Below are 19501 nucleotides of genomic sequence, written 5' to 3' on the forward strand. Positions count from 1 at the left end.
CACCAGAACGCCATAATGGTGAGTTCCATCTTTAAACGAGTTCATATTCATTTCACACAGTGGTAATAATTCATAAAATAAAGATTCAAGAAATAACTACCGTATTTGTCAACCAACCATTTTTTAATCATAAGATATAAAAATTTAAGCCTGCATTAAACTTTCTTGCTTCTTGAATATGTATTTTCAACTTTAATAGGTATCATTAGCAACTAATTACAATGTGTTTCACATTTTTGGAGAGAACTATCACAATAAAGCTATTTTTTATCGCTAGCCGATAAATCTTTCTCAAGACCTTTTAAAAATCGAAGATTTTCATTGATGGTACGATTATATTCTTCAATTTTATTACGCATTGATGTCACCTCGTCTTGCATGCATTTCACTTCCTCTTGCATTTTTTGTTTTAACATTTCTAACAATTCTTTATCCTGGGAAGTAAGCAAACAAACATTTCTTCACCGTGATTACTTTATATACTGAAAATTATTACCTGTCTGTAATAATATTCAGCTTCGTATGCAATATCGTTGTTCGAAGTTTTGTTTTTATTAGAATCACTGTATCTCCTTGTGAAATATCTGGAACTATTAAAACTATCGTATGATTCCGAAAAAATTAATATAACCAATAAAAATAATCGAGGGTTTAATAATATACAAAATTTTTAAATGTCAAACTTACCAGCTTTCAGGCGATAGTCTTTGTAAAATATATCGAAACATTGTCTTCAATAATTTTTAATATCATCAATTTCCCGAAAAAAAATTCTTTCATAAATTGAAACAGAAATTTTGCGACTTTCTGTCACGAACAATAAAACATTTGAATGCAAACGTTATCGAAATATGATCGATATAATCTTATTGATATTAATTTCTCTCGAGACATATAAATAAGAGCTTTTACATAAGTACAAGAAAATAATTATTAGTTTACAGCTTTTATTCAATATATGTATATATATATGTATATATTATTCTATATTATATTTGTGTATAATATTTAAAAAAATGTACTGACATAAATGTCTACTATAATTGCTATTAGTAATAATATAACAGTTACATCATTAGAAAGAGCAACATCATTTTTAGAAAGTATGCAGATATATTGATGTAAGATGAATTAGTTTATTTATCATCCATATCTGTGATTCTTTTTTTGTGACGGTTTATGGCTTCTTGATGGCGTTTGATTTGTTCCTCATGAAAAGAGATCTCATCATGAAGGTCCTCCTTCAGCTTTTGAATTTGTTGTTTTTGCTAGAATCAAAATATTGATATTTCTAAGCAAATCATTATAGATTATGATATATAGAAACACAATGGAATTAAATCTTCTAACAACCTTATGAACACTATAAGAATTCTATGAGTGCAGAGAAATAGGAGTAACTAACCAGATTATAGAAATATTGATCTTCGTGAGCTGCTTCCATTTTTCCAAAAGCTCCACCAGCATCACGGATGCTTCCACCACCGCCACCTCCTCTACCAGCTCCAGATCCACGTTCACCAACCATTTTTACATGGCTGCAATAATCAAATGATTGAATGTAATTAGTCTCCTAATGATTGATAGTGCCAAAAAAAGCTGTGACATAGCAGCAAGTGTTAAAAATACACATTGTCCATTTATATCATCAATACAAATAAACAGTTGAATAAATAACATCGACTCAGACCATTCTACGCTTCAATCACAAACACTATAAATAAAAATAAATACAGAACAATGAAAACAATATTACAAAAATATTATAAACGATTTTTTATAAGAACACAATCTATTACAGGCTATTACATAAGTTAAGTACATATACCAAAAAGTCAATAATTCCCTACAAGCTTGTATAGTTTACAAAAAATATATATCTTAATTAACTGAACGAATGATCTATTTCGATTATTGCAGATATATTTTAAAAAGGAATTAAAATGCAACGTACGTTGCCTTTAACTACGTTGTGTGCAAATATTATAAAAAAGCCGGGGTCTATTTAAGCTACGCAGAGAAAGAAAATCTATATAATTAACATTAACCATCCCTATGGAAAACATTCTTTTGTACCTCAATGAAGCCATATTTCGAGAAAACGTAGTAATAATTCGTTGCATTGTTCTCTGTGAAAATTTCAAAGTATAGCAAGTGATGAAGATTCTACTAGAAACCATACACTACTGCGAAGTGGAACATCACGTCGTGCTGATTCGGTAGAATTTCCGCGAGATGGCTGTCGTGACTCTTATTTGGCGGCAATATTAATTCAATTTTTCCATAGAATTAAGTAATTTATCTATTTTATCATAATCGCCAACGTAAAAATACAAATTTCCAATGCAGGCGATAGATGTATAAACGTTATAATATATTAGTAATTATAGTACTATATTAGCTGTAATATTCAACGGCTTGATTCTCGATCAACTGCCTTTTGATCTCCGAAGCATTTAACTCGCTAACCGCTGTCTGTTTCTGTAACTCCGCCCATTCTAATTCGATATTTAATGTCCTCTGCTTAAACTCATGTTCCTTCCGAGCTATCTCAGACATCGACGTCGTCCTCTGAACATATTCATTCTGATCACCATCAACCCTATCGTTTGTTTTCTTCACGTTCGAAGAGGGCACATCTTCTGTTCGAAAACAGACGAAATCACACTAAATTAATACCCTTCTTTCTGTTTGCCTTACGTATAATGAAATGCCAATAACATTTCCTATACAACATTTTTCATTTTTCAAGATATATTCACAATACTACTTGGATCGATACATCTAAGTTTTGATACTTCAACGGATATTATTGTAGGCCATGGTATCTATGAGGTCCTCTGTTCCGCCAAATCGACAAGTTCGTCCTCAGAAATTTGTGATCGCTTACTCTGCGGAACGTTCGATTCCTTCTTGAAAACATCGTCTTGGTTGCTCCCAATCTACGTGTCACATTCGTTACTATCCACCGCCTTAATTTCGTTCACCATTGTTATCTCTAGTTTCGGCAAGTTGTCCAAGATCATCTGCAACCTATCGTTTTGTGACGTGTATTTGATGGAACGATCCATATCCTCTTCGCTTTTCCTCGCTTTTTCGATTACTTTCCATATGTCTACGAACATCGATAGACAATTTTTGTCTGATCCTCTAAGTCTTCAGCTAATTTGGATTGTCATTTGTTACTTTTGTGGAGAAATGTTTATTGTGTGGAACATGGTAGATGCTTTTAGGTATCTAAATTTTTACGTGTTTTATATGAAAATTGCAAACAAATCTTTATCTCTTTCTCTCGTGTGTTCTCGTGATAATGCAGATTAACGCATTTTAAAATAACAAAGTTGTATCTTCCAGTATAAATAACAGTTCAGTATAGGTAAAGTTAGGTTATGTGTTACAGTTGCGTATTAGTTTGATGTGAGAGTTGGTGGAAAAGACATTTGTTTTTGTGTTTGTATAAGAGCACGCAATATTCTTTAACTAAATTCGAATTTTATTCTTATAATCGTCGTGAGAAGATGAAATTATAGTTTTAAACGCTAGAAATCTTTGAATATGATCTTTGTATCAAAGAATACATAGAACATATACATATACATAGAATATAATCTCTGACTCAACAAAGCTAATTTAGACTTAAAACTTATTTTACTTTAAAATGGAGATATGTATCTATATTACATATACGCGTGAATTTAAATACAAATGAAATAGATTTTCACTTGAAACCCTCCAATTCGTATTCATACTCGTCTTTCACACGCTCGATCGATCGTCATCGTTTCTAATCAAACCCATAAAACAAGTAAAACTCCACAAATGACTAACCGTCTTAGCAAACTTGTATATCTCAATTCTGGCCTGTTCTTTCATTCTCCTCCTATCATTCTAGTAATATCTCTATCAGTGAAGAATCTTCCACGGAAAGCGGAGTGCATCGCTGCCAAGCAAAAGTTTTCATAGCGGAGGCCGCGGCGTCGGTCTTCTTATTCTCGATCGCATTTATTCTCTTACGTCTTGATCAATGAAAACAAAACGTCTGTTTCTTCCCGGGGACCAGTTCCGCGTCGTCTTTCGTCTCTTCAAACACACAATGGTCGAATTTGAACACATCTTCGTCTGATTTTGACTTTATAACTGGCGTCGAAGTTTCTAATGGAAATTGATTGCTCGTTTAGTAGGCGACTTAATGAATCTCAACCGAATTCCACGATAGAGAAACGCACGCCTGTCAACTCACGTCGCAGTTAGGTGACGTTTCGCTCGTTCACTTGTTTAAACTCTGGTTTAACGCAGTCAGTTGTTTTACTGACGTCTACGCGAATATTATGTAAAGAGTGATTACCACGCGCCAAGTTCTTTCTTATTTGTAGCGATTCTTTCGATCATCAGATTCCATCGATGGGTTTCTTCATTTTTTGGAAACCTTTTTAATAACTACGTTTTATCGATTTTATAGATTTTATTAGCTTTATATATTTTTCTTCTTTAGCATTTAGGACACATTTTTCGGGCGCCATTAACATCACCGACACAGATTTCAACGACACTATTTCTCGATAATGATAACACTTTTGGTAATTTGTAAACGGACAAGAGTTAGATTTTAATATTTTAATATTTTATCTTTCTATTTATTTATTTGTTTATTTTTCATTTCTTTCTATAGTTTGTATGTATATGTTCATGTCAAGGGAATAATATTTTCGGTAATTTGTAAAGTGTTCATATTTTATCTTTCGTGTTTATCCAGAATTGGATGCTCATTTCATGGTCGAGTTAATTAACTTGTTGTCACTAATTTTACACTAATTTATTTCCAATAAAAATCTATATTCTGCACAAGTAAATTCTATCTGCTCAAGAATATAATCGGAAAGAGGACGTGGATCAAAATAAGCTAATAAACATTCTATTGAGCAAAACAGTCCTAATAAATCGAGTTTCATCGCATTATAGACTTCCAAATATCCAATAAATGATAATATAGTGGCCAAATATCATGGATCCAAAAGAAGCTAAACTATTCCACATTACGAAACTTAACATTCGAAAAGTCTAATAAATTACTCGAATACCGACTCCTTGGTAGATCGTAAACGAAACCAAAATATCCCACAAAGATCGTTACAACTAACCAACCTCTAAATTACGCTACAGAATCCGCAATCTTCAAAGATTTCCTCTTTCAACCCTCATCCACGATTTGTTCGATTGGAAGATTTACGACGCGCTGCGTCCAATCCGAAAAAAAGCCTAAAAGTGAAAAAATTCCTACGACTAAATTCTCTTAGGGGATCTTGAAATCTTGAAAAATTGTCTTTTTCAACCCCCTTTTCAACACGATTTCGGGAGCCGTTAAAACAGAGCAAATGACATAACAAACGAATTATCGCCTAAGAAATTATGATTAAATACGCTTAAATATGATTAAAAACTAAAAGAATTAATGATTAAATTCGCGTTCGTGGAATTACCCGACGCAGTTGTACGTTCGGTTAAATCGGAACTAAGGGATGACTAAACATCGGCCATTTTGGCACGGTACTAGCTAGGCGCTCGATATTAACAAATCCTCGATTCCCAGCCAGGGTGAAAGCGGCGAACGAGAAACAGAGACCGAGACGAGGTGAGCCAGGAACGAATAGGGGACAGATAGAAAGGGCAAGGGAGATGGGGATGATAGAGGGTGGAAGAGAGTTCCGCGCAACGCAAACATTGTTTCGTTTCATTTCGCGATCCGTCGCGGAATCATATTGCGCCGATTCCAATATTTCCATCGTTTTATTGCGATTGCGGTCATTCCTCTGCCGATTTTGAACTTTCCTTCATTTACGTTTCTGCTCTGTCGTTTTTCGATCGCGCGATCATTGTTTCCATCGATCCTTGCGGTCCATGCTGTTCTTCTTGCTTCGTTTTAAGGAAGAGGGCGGAGGAATTGGTGAGAAAGGTTTGGAAAAGTTGGTTCGTAGATTCGATCAGGTCTTGGGATCTAAGTCTTGTTTCTTTTGTTTTCTCTCTTAAAGAAAAATGTGGGAGGAAGAATGGAAGAGGTTGCAAGAGATTGATTTGTAATTTCGGTAGATTCTTGCAATCCGGATTATTACTTTCGTTCACTTCTTTTCAAGAATGTCTTCTTACAAAGAATTTAACAAGCTTCTTTAAGAGAAGGGTGAAAGAAAGGCCGAAGATAATTTTGAGAAGATTCATATTTTTTCACTGATTCTTGGAATCCAGCATGTTACTTTTGTTTTTGTCTTTTTGTGTTTTAGAGGAAAGAGTGAGAAAAAGGGTGGTTTTGCTTAGTAACAGTGGTTACTGCATGATTGTTGAAGATTTATAGAGATATTTAAGTCATGAAAACGATAAATTACTGAGCATGCAAGAACAAGAAACTGAAAGGGTTGATTTATAATTTCGATCGATCTTCACAATTGATGGTGTTACTTCTGCTTTTCCTTTTTTAAAGAGAAATCCGAGAGAAGTTTGAAAGGGCTGATTTATAGTTTGAAATTTTATAATTATTCTTATTGTGTTATTATTATTCTTATTGTGTGGACAGAGTTATGAGCGAAGAGATTGATATTTATACGATATTATTTGAAGGTAGTATGACTAATTTACAAAAATTTTGAACGTATAGGAATAATCAAATACTAGGGAAGATAGAAAAACAAAGCACACTGCGAATGATCATATTACGAAGGATAAAAAGAAAAAGAAAGCATCGCAGAATTATTAAGTAGAAGAATCGATTCATTTGTTTCTTCTCTCGTTAACTATTCACGACTGACGTGTGCAATTCGCGATATCTTTGACATTCGATATCATAAAACCAAATAGCACTCAAAACTGTTAATCACGCGGACGTTAACAGACGTTTTCACAGACAGGACGCTTTTTTCCCATGACAGTATTTTATTTGAAATATTTTTTATTACTACACAGATACATACATGCAGGAAGTTGAAACATTAGTTTATGCACGTCTGTGTTTCATATTTTGGTTCTTTTTTTATTCTATACATAAAATCGTTTACAAAAGTTTCTTCTTTTATTAGGAAATTTGTATTTCGGAAATGAAATGTGAAATAACTTTTCAAATTTCTCAATTTTGTCATTGTTTAATTTACATGATTATTGTTCAACCCTTTAGGAAACAAACGACTTACTTTCATTTTATTTTCGTATTCATTACAAAGAAATAACAGAAATAATCGTACATCCTGAAGCAAATTCCAAAGCAGAGTGTCGATAATTATAAATTTCAAGATGAATTTAAAGAAAATATAATATTTGTAAAATCAGAATTTTTCAATCCTCAATATATGAATTTGATCAGCGTAGCTTGCAAGCAGATCAAATATGTGCACGCTAGTCGAATGCACAAATGGGAGGGCTCTTGCCAACTAAAAATTGAAACGTTTATCAGATATTGAATCAATACTCGTCCAACAGATTGCTTCATTAAACCGTTCAGTGTATTTTAACATTTCTGCAAACTTTTCTCTTTTTAGATACACATGTAAATATGTAAACAACATGTCGGGTTCATATGTATAAATAAACAAACTGTAACGTGGCTTCATTAAATATACAACCGTATGCATCAATTCCTCATTTTCAGACTTGCTGTCTATAAATCATTATAACGTCGTTTCACAGTGAGTAAAGCCTTGTTGTGCATTACAATCAATGAACGATGTTAAGAAAATAATTTAAAATGTTCTACAATATAACAAAACAACGAGACAAACGCTTTTAATTATTTCTTATTATAATTTATTCGTTCGTAATCCAGAATGTAATTATCCATATAAAATGATCTTGATGAATTTGTATTCATAAAGACAAGTTAGGGAGACATTTCTTTATGTAGATAAATTACAGATCAGCTTAATCCATTTATCAATAATATGATTTTCTTATTACTACACATAATTAATAATTATGATTTGTATTTGGAGCTATACTAGAAATAAATTTGTATATAGAACTATACTGTCAACCCTCAAATCAGGAAGACACCCAATACAAGAAGACCCAAATCAACTTCACCAAATATTATTTCTAATTTAGAAAAAAAAAAAAAAAACTACTATTTGATACACTATCATTTTATATTTTTGAAAACCCTAGAACTCTTGTAATAACAGATTTTTAAAAATTCCCACCAACTATTATTCTTAATCTATTCAATAAAATATTCTAGCTCATCAATTATCATTTGCAAGAAAAGAAGTAATATTATTTTACTCGCTATTATTTTTAATTGCAATAAAAACTATTTTTAATTCGCGAAAAATATTTCTACCTATTTCTACTTTAACAATTACCATTTTTGATCTTTAAAAAAAAGGAACATGAAACATACTACTCCACGTTTAGTACTAACACTTGAAATTTTCGCCGCGACACAACGTCACGTTATACCAATCTTCTGCATATGAGAAAAAAAAAAAAAAAAGAAGAGCGTGTATCAATAAGAGAGCCATTAACCATCCAGCACACCCCATGAAAAGCAGCTTTTAACTCAACGCAAGATCCGCCAATCCGCTGCGGAATGCGTTAAAGCTCCTTTCCGTCGCGTAATCCTGTCACTGTTTCCACCAGTGAGTTTGTCGTATCATAGTTCTCGTTGTGCAACGGCCTCCCGTTGCATATAAGACAACACACTCGCCTATTCCTCCACAAAACCACTCGCGATAGTATCGTGTTGTCGCGAACAACATTCGCCTTTGGTTACCACAATCCAACCAGCTTCTCTTCAGTCAACCGAAACGCCATAACCAGACCCACGTACACACACGTTACTCTACACATCTTCCTCGGTATCCCATACCTTCCCATAAAAACCAGCATACACTTATAACCTTCGTTGCTGGTGAACTTAAAAAGAAGCGTTGTACATTACATTAAAACGACAATATTTCGAGTTATATTATATGTAACGTTGTTTCAATAATAATAGGAGATTATTTAAGATGAGTGATTTTTGCGATCACTTCTTTCTGTGCGAAGGCGATATGTAATGGTGTTTGTGTGTCTTTCGATGGGTTTTCACAATCTATTGAGCTTTAAATTAATTGGAATTGTTGATAGAGTTTGTGGTTACGTTAGGTTCGAGTATTTTATGGCTTTGTTGGTTAGTATACATACAGTGGATAATTCGTGAGTGAATCGATGGATGCCTGTGGATCTATTTATTATAGTGATTCAGCGGGATGATTTTCTACGATACGGTTAGAGTGAGTATACGTATACCTTGAAATGAGATTTAATTTGATGGATAAATAAACGATAACTGTATTGTCAAAGTATTCTTTTCTTCATTCTAGAATTTAAACATATAAAGGCTTAATTAGTGATCGTTAATTAAACTCTTTGCAGTCCGAAACTTTTTAAGACCAAGGATTTTAGTTGAAAAGGTGTGGAATGTTCGTACATTTATTTACACGATGGTTTCCTTCTTTCTTTTCTATTTTTTATCGCTGAAAGTAATGCAGGAAATAATTTTCACGTTATCAGCGTGGTGCTAGTAGCGTCGGTTAACACTCAAAGGGTTAGGTCCTTTGATTAACCAATACAGGGGCATGTTAAACTGTTCACACATTCACTTACTCCATCCAGTACATAATCCATTTAATCCTTTCCTTTAGAACGCGATTCTCCATAAATAAATCAGACGCGATGAACACAATTTTCTAAAATAACGCACCGCTTAAAAAAAATTGCTTTCGGAAATGTACCAAATATCGAAGCGGATTTTACTCTTTCTATAGAATCTATTATCTTATCAATGCAAGGTAAACAGAAGTAGTAGCGAACAGAAGAAAATATTTATTAATGAGAGATGCTACCAAGGTCTACCAATTTATTGCTTACAATTAGAAATTATACACGCATGCTCGATACACTTTTAGAGCCAATTTTCTTACGAAAACAAATTGTTGTATTTAAATACATTTTATTCTTCATTTTCAATTTATTTTTTTTATACTGCACTTCGCAGACCGCTGTATATTTTACTTCAGTTTATTTTAATTTAGGAGCCTGCTTTTTTGATAAGATGCGAATGTTTAATGTTGGAGCGACTAATAGACCACTGAGTCTGGATATTTGTATCTGTTCTTTTCCTGTGAAAGTAATAGCTGGGCTTTACTTTATGTATGTTCTTCTGAATTTATGTAAGGAACATCTAACAATAAGTACGATTCTACAAACTTATATAAGTATAAACAACAGCTAGTTGGCTCGATATGACGACACACAAGCTGGACTTGTGTTTTATGTAATCGAATCTGACCTATAGGCACTTTAATGAGACGCTGTTAGTGGAAAGGTTCATTACTTGTAACGATGATCCTTGAATAACCACAAGCTCATCACTCTAAGAAACTATTTATATCTTCTTGCTCGTCGATTTTCTCGCGTTCCATACCCTCCGATTCGCTGTAATTTCGAATAATTACGATTGATCATTTCGAATACGCCAGCGATATCCATTTTCTAAACACGAAAATCGCATTGGAAGTTGAACGAACGTTACATCGATTTCGTTTCTATCCCTTCGTTCGTTCGGTTTTTGCTAGTTTCCTGGATTTTCCTAACTACGCTCGGGATTTCAAATTTTCGATTCGTGGTTTCCAATTCGAGACGGTTATCTGAAAATGTTGGTGGTAATTTTGGTAAATTAATTTTCTTAGGAAAGAAAAGGAGAATGTTAGATCTATTAAGTAGCTTCCGTCTATTGAGGAAAACTTTTGGAAAACATGTTTCATTGCAATGGATTTTATTCGTATTTTTATTCGTTTCATTTTATTAATATTTAGATTTTTTCTTTTAACAAACAGTGAAAATGAGCAAAACAACGCATTGATAATTGAAAAAATACCTAAAGACATGATTGGGATTGATCTATTTTTCCAGATGACACGCAGTCCGGGATATCCAACGTTGCAGTCGAGTATACTAAAAGATTTGTGTCTGACTTGGAGGAACATTTCATATACGGTTGAGAGGAAGGTCAATGGCGGTAGTCTTCGAGCAATTTTCGGTCTACAGCACACTGAATTCATTCGACTGCTCAATGGAGGTATAATTTCTACTAAAAAGATCAAGGAAATAATACTGAATATATATAATCCGCAACTATATTCTCTGGTGCTTTTATAATCCAAAAATTATTAATTCCCTGATTTATTTCTAGTCAGTGGTATAGTTAATTCAGGAATGTTGATGGCAATTATGGGACCAAGGTAATCATCGTGAAATTTCTTGTAACCCTGGAATACTAAATAAATTACAAATTATTAATTTACATAAAAACACCGATATATGGCGAATATAAGATATACAGATAACTATAGACATACTCATAGGACATTCAATTCTCGTTACATGTTCTGCAGATCATTTTCAAATGGAAATATCATTTACATTTGCGCTTCATTTTCGACTTCTCCTTCGTCTTTATCCATCTTTTTAACTTCACCACTTGTGTAGTTACGTATTTTTATTTTCATTTCGCTGCTCTAACAGTGTACCTATATATGATATATTAGGTATATAGGTGATATTATATTATTATATTCACGTTCATTTAACAAAGTGTGAAAAGATCTATCTAATCAAGAAATAACTCTACAGATACGTACGTATCTTCATTCACAATAAGGCGTATTTTTAAGTTGCAATGATTTGTATAACATTTTTCCAAATCCATACGAATTTGTTACCCAATAAATTATTATGTATTAATATTATTTCGTTATTTGTTACGATTAATATTTAGATACTTATACAGGGTGTACCGTAACATGTGAGACCTATTTCAGTCGTGGACAGACACAAAAATAATGGAAAAAGTTCACTCGAACATGTGCTGCATCTGACTTTGTGCCAAAGTTACCTTAAGGTTTCAACTTAACTTCACAGAAGGTTATAGCTACGATTCTCGGTCTGTATGTAAGCTTGCTGTTGTATCAAAAAATTTCGCAATCTTTAAAAAATTCTAGGTGTATGTCAAGTAATACAAGCCGAGGGTAGCACCTTCTGTGAAGATAAACACTTTATTATTCCAATTATTAAAACACAAAGATGACTATAAATTTGAAACAGAATTAGACAGAACATATGTTCACATGAGCTTCTTTCATCATTTTTGTGCCCTCTGTCAACTACTGAAATGGATACCACACATTACGATACACCCTGTATATTGAAGATTGCTAGCTCTAGTGTTAACGCACTCACCTGAATCTTTATCCAACCTATGCAACCCAATAAAACGTCCAGCCCCATAAAAAAGTTGTTTACTATCCTCTTAACTGTGTGATAATCAGTGAACTTTACGGATCATTAAATTTTTAATCAGCTCGTTGTTAGCAGCATATCTTCACATGTAAAATTTACGGATTACAGATGTTGCTACCGTTAAACTTGGCGTATTAAGATTTTAACGTTCGTTTCTACCCTCTTTATCCCTGGCTTGAGGAACAGTTTGCTGATGCGTTTAATATTACAGTCTGCACCGTGAAGAGGAAGGCAGAGACGGAAATAAAATTGGATGTTCAGAGCATGGCTGACGAAAATTACGAGTGCTTAGTATTCCGGGGTTAATTGTTCCCAACGCGGGGATGGAACGTTCTTCTCCCTCACTGAAAAGAATTTGTTTTTGCAGCGGCGCTGGGAAAACTACATTGCTCGCGACGATCAGCCGCCGTGTGAAAGGTTCATAAGTTTATTTTCCTCCATTTCTCACGATTTAATTCGCCGCGGTCAGAATAAAACGGTATTGTTAATGGTAGAACTGCCAACGAATGAAATTTGTGCCAAAAAAGATCGAAATGAAATGTACCTATATGAAAAAATACGGCAAAAATTTCAAATCACGTTCTTTGGGGTAATTATATGTATGTTATACTTATAACGAGTCTTCTGTTAATTTTCATTATTATTTAATTTGAGATGGCCTGATAATTAACGATACCAATAGTGATTTGCTTTATTTGAATAGATTTTTGACAAAATAATTTATTAAGGTAACAGAAGAATCTAATCTGATCAGATGTTTTCTAAAAACAAAATCTATTTCTAGTGTTACCTTAATAGTTAAATTTTTATATTGTTTTATATTTTGCATAATTTGTTTCTAACTTTATCAGGGAAACCTAATCAATTTTTTTATATATTACAATAAATATATTAATAAAATCAATAATATAATGTTACAAAGTTTCTAGATCTTTGTTGCGGAAAATTTCTTCCCTTTTCTTTGAAACTATAGTTTAAATATATTTTTGCTGATATAGATAGAAATAAAAAGAGAAACATTCTCTGTCCTTTTACTATTTTTGAAATCAAAACGAGCAGATCTCTGACCAGTGTGCATTTTTAATCGGTAGGAGAAGCGACAGGTGACGTTCTGTTAAATGGCAAGCCTATCGATACCGACCAGATGATAAGGACATCTGGATTCGTTCCACAAATGGACCTGGCCATCGAATCGCTGACAATCCTAGAGCACATGGAATTTATGGTTCGTTCAATTACATTGCTCTAATTTACTTTAATCTTTCTATATTCAATCAAGTCTCTATTTCCCCTTAAAAGTGTCTAAAATTTAGAGTTTTACGATGTTTCTTATTATCTATATTAATAAGTAACATTTTTCAAAGTTTTGGTACTTTGGTACCACAACAACAAGACTTTGGTACTTTAGAATTAAACAATTATGGACTTACAGAATTACAGAACCATAAAACTATAGAATTATAGAATTAGAAAAACATTTTTCCTAATATAACTTAATAACAAATAAGTATCGGTCCATCAGATAAAAATATAAATTTATTTTTTAATAATCTACATATGCAAACGCAAAATAGATTTTTCCATTAGTTTCCCGATTTCTTATTCCTTAAATTATATCCATCTTCCTCGTTACAAGAAATTTATCAAAGTACCAAGAAACGAAATGAAAAATGGTGGATATGTTATAACTATCATAACGTCGTTGAAAGCATTTATTTGATACATATTTTATCGTCGATGATAGATATCATGAATCGTTCTTGATTAATCATACTCGTTTCAATGGACGGCGGCAATCGATCTCTACTAACACCGATCGAATAATGGTTACCCAGTAGCTAGTAGAAGTTTATGGTGCAGTTCACGGTACAGTGAGCAGAATAATCGTTCGATAAACTCGCGTCGATTGGCAGTTAGCGGTTTTAAATAATTGCCTTTTATTCGCCATCAGTTTGTCAAGCTCGTAATCGAGATCGATAAACCGACTGGTATCAGTACAGATTATCTGTCTTATGTAACGAGAAGGAGTTATGTGTTTCGATAGATCAATTCTGAAATCGAATGAAACATAATGGAACAGTGATTTCTTTGTGAAACACCTGCTTTTATCCTTTGTCCGATATTTGATTGAAAATGTGTATTGGGGATGGCTTATCATCGGTTGATATGAAATTGTAATCTAAGCCTTTCAGAGCTGATTTCTTCATAATCTATAAGAACCGTTACTTTTTGTTAATTATTACTTAGAAAAAATATTATTTAATATGTAACACAAAATTGTAGATTGTGTAGACTGCACACGTTTATGCAATTTCATATTTTTAACTTTCCAATTTTCAAGTTTCCAATTTTCCATCTATGTTTCTTGTCCCTTTCGTGATGCTTATGATTCGTATTTGTACTATGACATTCATGGTTTTCATTTTTTACATCTTTCACGATATTTATGACTTTTATTATCGTATTGTAATTTTCACGATTTTTATGTTTCTTATGGTTTTCATAATTTGCATGTTTCTCTATTCTCTAATTTGCGTGACATTTATCTTTATTACGACTTACGTGATTTTTATGGTTCTTATTCTATTAATTTTACTTTAACTTCCGCAATCTCCATATTATTCACGATCTTCGTAATTTTTATACGCATTATGATTTCCATGTCCATCATAATTTATAATCTCGCCCCAATAATACGCTGAGTTTCAAGCATCCAATCTGAAATCTGTTAAAAATCAATCTCGTATCTTTCATCAAAGAACTACTCTTCAAAGGCTTATTTCGCGTTCAAGCGAAACCGAATCTCATTTCAAACTTTCGCTGAAAACGCTTTTCCAATGCGCATCCGACCGTCGACGTCGTGTAATTCGCTTAAACGTCGAATGATTGGGTTCCGCAGCCATTAAAACTTGGCGATTGTTCTTGATTTGATCAAGGCGTGCATGAAAATGGACAGGAGGCTGAGGGCCAACGTCAGAAGGCAACGCATAATGGTGCTGCTTGGTGAACTTGGACTAGGAAAATGTATCACCACGAAATTATCTGCCCTTTCTGGCGGAGAGAGGAAACGCGTCACCCTGGCTGTTCAAGTAAGATCTTGAAACATTTTTCTTAAATAAAAACATATATAGACAAATGAATTTTTCGAGCTTTTCAACTATTTTTGATAATTCATGTTTTAATTACACACGTTTTCGGTCATTGACTTGGTTGAAATTTTAAATACCGATAGATCTTGTCGTTCTATTTATAAAAATATATATCTTATGAGATATTATAACAATGATAATATTTATTTATTTTGACCCGTAATTTCTTTCATATGAGATACACATAGAGTAGAAAATCTTTCTAGTTGCTCACCGAACCGAGCATTCTATTCTGCGACGAGCCAACTACAGGGTTGGATAGTTATGGGGCGATGACTGTGGTGAAGACGTTGAGGGACGTCGCAGCCAGCGGAAGGATAGTCATATGCACGTTGCATCAACCTGCTTCCGGTTTGTTAGACATCTTCCATGAAGTTCTGCTACTTTCCAGCGGCAGGGTCGCTTTTCAAGGTTCTTCTACCGACGCTATGAAATTCTTCGATAGGTTTGTTTATTTATTTATTTAGATACCGCATCAACGCTTCATTTCATTTTTAATCAGATTTTGAGATAAATAAGGAATTACTTGTAATTCTATTTTATATTATTATTTACATTATCTATAGTATTTATAGGATCAGTATCAATATGCGGAGCTATTTATTATTAATATCAGAAGGTTCATTTCAATTAAAATTGTATATTCTTTAAAAAATTCAAGGATAACTTCACTCGACTTAAGATCAATTTAAAGTTGATTTAAATCAGAGTTATTGGCTGATAATTTCTGATGGAAGTTTTGGTATTTTGAACAGTATTTCATTTTCATTTCATATAAAATTTATGGCCATTCTAACATTTCGACGATACGATTTGAATAATTTGTGAATGTTACGAACGGTATCATAAAATGTCAAATGGCTACTTTTAGAGATGGCTTTTGCTTTGAAAATTTTATATATTGGCCGACATTGAAGCTGAGTAAAAGGATTTTTACGTCAAATATACTTAAGTATCTGGACCTTTTAAAAGAAATTGGTATCCAGCTATTTTTGAATGACGTGACTCGTTTAGAAACGTACGTGTTTTCTTTGCGCGTAGCAAACAGTGATCGTTCACATAATGTTTTTACACAAGATTTACAAATTTAGATTCATGTATACAAGGTTCCAAAGAATTCAAACTTCTTGCCATTCAACCAATGCATAGTTCACACACTATTTCACAAAAATGGAACGCAACTTTCAGCTTGGACCTACGTTGTCCTCCAACTTTCAACAGCGCCGAGTTCTTCGTTTCTCAACTATCCATCGTTCGCGGCAAGGAAGCTGAAAGTTATAGAAAGGTACTGTAAACAAAATCTTTCGAAGAATTTTCAACGACGTGAATGATTTAGACAAACATATACTTATACTTGGCAAAAAATTAAATATAATAACGTATAAGTGTATTTCAATCTTTGTGGCTCTCAGGGCGAAATACATATTACGTATATCAAACATATAAAATTTTGTCAACGTGTTAACAAAAGAAAAAACAGAACAGAGAAAAGAAAAACGGAAACAAAACTTTCTGGACAAACTCGATGATCCTGCATAGGTAAATTGGATCTGCGATCAATACGAGAAATCGAAACACAACCAGAAGGTGTCGAAACTGATCGACTACTCCTGCTTCATGGATTCCAGTGAGCTACCAGCAATATTCTCACAGATCTCCTTGTCTCCGAAAGATTTCAAAAAAGCACGTACACTGACGCAGCTTCGCTGGCTTACGTGGCGAACTTACGTCGATTACAAGAGGAATTCAGCCTCTCTTCTCTTGCGATTCACAACGTACATGGTGAGACATTGGACTTTGTCCTACAACAAGCTTTTCCTTTGACCACGATAAGCTGTCTGATCCCCTGTCGCCTTGTTTCTCCGCCTTTGTGCTTTAATCGTTCCCGTATCGTAGCTACACGGTCATTGTTTCATATATTTCAAAGTTTCAGATGGTAGTGGATTAAATCCCAAGTTATCGGGAAATTTGAAGGGAAAAGTTGCGAGATAAGATAGTTCGAAGTCAGATAGTTAGAGACGAACGTTGCATTCACACAATGTTTCGCGTATACATAATTTTCCTCTTTTTTCCTTCCAGTTAATTTATATTATCTCTGGTTTCTTCTTTTTTCCAATCAATTTATGTGATTGAATTTCGATTTTCGATACTAGAATTATGAAAAGGAATTCGCAGGAATTTGATTTTACATTTTGTTTCTTTTACCGAGATACTGTAATTTTATAATGTTCGATCAAGATAGATTATTGTGATTACTTGAATCCTATTTTCAATTAAATCTTTTCACAATTATTATATCTCGATGAATATATGCACAATTTTACTAAGTTAAAATTTAGAATATCTAAATTTAGAATCCTTCTAGGTAAATTAAATTTTCTTGATTTTCTTTGAAACCTTCCTCATTTCTAATAAATTTTTGTACTCGATATTCCATAACTTTATCTTTTTATGCCTTCTTTTTTCGAAATCCAATTCCAATTTTTCCCGAAGACATTCGATAATTTTATATAGCTTAACTATACTAACACCATGTAAATATTTTCTCTTTGCGACTAATATAGTTTCTTATTGTTAGATTGTGAAATCGTTTGGGTACTTTTTAATTCGTCTCCTCAGGATAGGCTGGCTGTGTAGATTATTTGCTAAAGTAATTGGATGGTTAGATAGCCTCTTTTTGTATCTCTTAACTTGGTTTGCGATTACTTTCGAAATTGGTTCTATCTCCAGATCTTTTCTGAGCTCTTAATTTCTACTGTACCATGGAGCATTGACTATTGTCCGTAAAGTGGTTGATTGTAATGCTTCGATCTTCTTGATGCGGCTGTTAGCTGCTATGCTCTAGAGCTCAATCCTATAAGTTCAGATTGGTCTCACGATTATTGTACTTTGTAGATTAGAAGTTTGTTTCCCGCATTTATAGTTTTGAATTGCAATATACTTCCTGCTAGGTATCCCATGTTTCTTCTTTTGTTTCCAATTTGTGCCGAGTGTGATGCTTCCAAGCGAGTCTGCTACCCAAGCGCATTCCCGAGTTCTTAACTGTATCGGTTTTATTGTTCGGTGATATTGCACGGCCTGTCTGTTTCCTTCGAGTGAAAGTTATGTGCTTGCATTTCTCCTCGTTCACTATAATTTGATACACTTCTCGAGTCACGATTCCAGTGTAATTAGCTTTTTTTCTTGTCATAGTTACTATAACTTTCGATTTCCAACACTAGACCAGAGTCTCGCCTGATATCGTACAATTTAGCATCGATTACTAGCCTCCAAATATTCCCCCAAAAAGCAGAATTTACTATCCTTTCTGGTATTTTTAAAATGTAATATTTTCAAATTATATAAATTACCATAAACTCTACTCTAATTAATGTCCTTGTCAACTCCACTGTGTCTGGCTCGATTCTTCTCTAATCAGTCATCCGCCTTCCATTCGGTTTCCCGATTTTCCCGAATTTCCCGAAATCCCAAACAATCCAGAAATCGACAAACGCACGTTTAAAGTTTATAGGATTGCTGATAGCGTTGCCCTATATGAACATCACGGGACAAGCGTTGAACCAGGGTGGCATACAGAATATGCAAGGTCTCCTCTACTTGGTGGTCGTCGAAACTGTATTCACGTTCAATTATGCTGTTTTCTATACATTCCCGCGAGAACTGCCGCTTCTACTGCGTGACATCGCCAGTGGATTATACGACCCGACGCCGTATTACATGAGCAAGGTTATCGTCCTGGTGAGATAAATTGATTATTAATAAGTCCTTTACCAATGCCTAAGATTATATCTAGTGTTATTACAATCTCTGTATAGAATATTAATAGATGTGACTCGGCGAAAGTACATTTTTCCTAACAACGAAATACATACAAATAAAATTTAACGAAATGATATTTAGAGGATTTTGTTGCAGACATTGAAACTTTTATAATTATTCTAATTGGAAAACTTTTGATAAAGGTATTCTTATTAATTAAAAAATTAGAAGTGACTAAAAATTGGAAATACATTTAAATTAATGATTATGTTAATTAG

The 19501-nt window shown here is 33.5% G+C and overlaps 3 protein-coding genes across 10 annotated transcripts in view; 1 reads left to right on the forward strand and 2 right to left on the reverse strand.

The window, feature by feature from the left end:
* Positions 1-19501, forward strand: part of Bw (brown) — a 21911-nt gene continuing 2410 nt past the window's right edge. For 2 of the 8 annotated variants that reach the window (XM_072009669.1, XM_072009677.1), the window contains exons 1-10: positions 8686-9248; positions 10930-11095; positions 11210-11258; positions 12683-12732; positions 13407-13540; positions 15252-15404; positions 15671-15909; positions 16653-16749; positions 17004-17246; positions 18969-19202. In XM_072009669.1, the coding sequence (XP_071865770.1) occupies positions 9225-9248; positions 10930-11095; positions 11210-11258; positions 12683-12732; positions 13407-13540; positions 15252-15404; positions 15671-15909; positions 16653-16749; positions 17004-17246; positions 18969-19202 (1389 nt within the window). In that variant the 5' untranslated portion in view covers positions 8686-9224. Of the gene's footprint in view, positions 19-8652; positions 10689-10929; positions 11096-11209; positions 11259-12682; positions 12733-13406; positions 13541-15251; positions 15405-15670; positions 15910-16652; positions 16750-17003; positions 17247-18968; positions 19203-19501 lie in introns of those variants that run through there. The other 6 variants (XM_072009673.1, XM_072009676.1, XM_072009671.1 and 3 more) reach the window with 6 other exon arrangements.
* Positions 105-809, reverse strand: LOC141445823 (uncharacterized). Its single transcript, XM_074111895.1, has 3 exons — positions 688-809; positions 497-590; positions 105-434 (listed from the first exon to the last, which is right to left on the reverse strand). Exons 1-3 carry the CDS (start codon positions 726-728, stop codon positions 261-263), a joined length of 309 nt encoding a protein of 102 aa, XP_073967996.1. The 5' UTR covers positions 729-809; the 3' UTR covers positions 105-260.
* LOC139990439 (uncharacterized) lies at positions 931-2223 on the reverse strand. The gene is made up of 3 exons (XM_072009678.1): positions 2077-2223; positions 1406-1538; positions 931-1268 (listed from the first exon to the last, which is right to left on the reverse strand). The coding sequence occupies exons 1-3, from the start codon at positions 2178-2180 to the stop codon at positions 1137-1139; spliced, it is 369 nt and encodes a 122-aa protein (XP_071865779.1). The 5' UTR covers positions 2181-2223; the 3' UTR covers positions 931-1136.

Source organism: Bombus fervidus, chromosome 9 (genome assembly GCF_041682495.2).
Source record: "Bombus fervidus isolate BK054 chromosome 9, iyBomFerv1, whole genome shotgun sequence".
NCBI lineage: Eukaryota > Metazoa > Arthropoda > Insecta > Hymenoptera > Apidae > Bombus > Bombus fervidus.

Excerpts from the sequence above, each read along its gene's own strand:
- LOC141445823 (XM_074111895.1), bottom strand. The coding sequence starts at position 728 with ATGTTTCGATATATTTTACAAAGACTATCGCCTGAAAGCTG. Across the intron at positions 591-687 it reads AGACTATCGCCTGAAAGCTG|TTCCAGATATTTCACAAGGA; the intron begins GTAAGTTTGACA and ends TAGTTTTAATAG. Across the intron at positions 435-496 it reads CTGAATATTATTACAGACAG|GATAAAGAATTGTTAGAAAT; the intron begins GTAATAATTTTC and ends CTTACTTCCCAG.
- LOC139990439 (XM_072009678.1), bottom strand. The coding sequence starts at position 2,180 with ATGGTTTCTAGTAGAATCTTCATCACTTGCTATACTTTGAAATTTTCA. Across the intron at positions 1,539-2,076 it reads CGAAATATGGCTTCATTGAG|CCATGTAAAAATGGTTGGTG; the intron begins GTACAAAAGAAT and ends TGATTATTGCAG. Across the intron at positions 1,269-1,405 it reads ATCAATATTTCTATAATCTG|CAAAAACAACAAATTCAAAA; the intron begins GTTAGTTACTCC and ends TTTTGATTCTAG.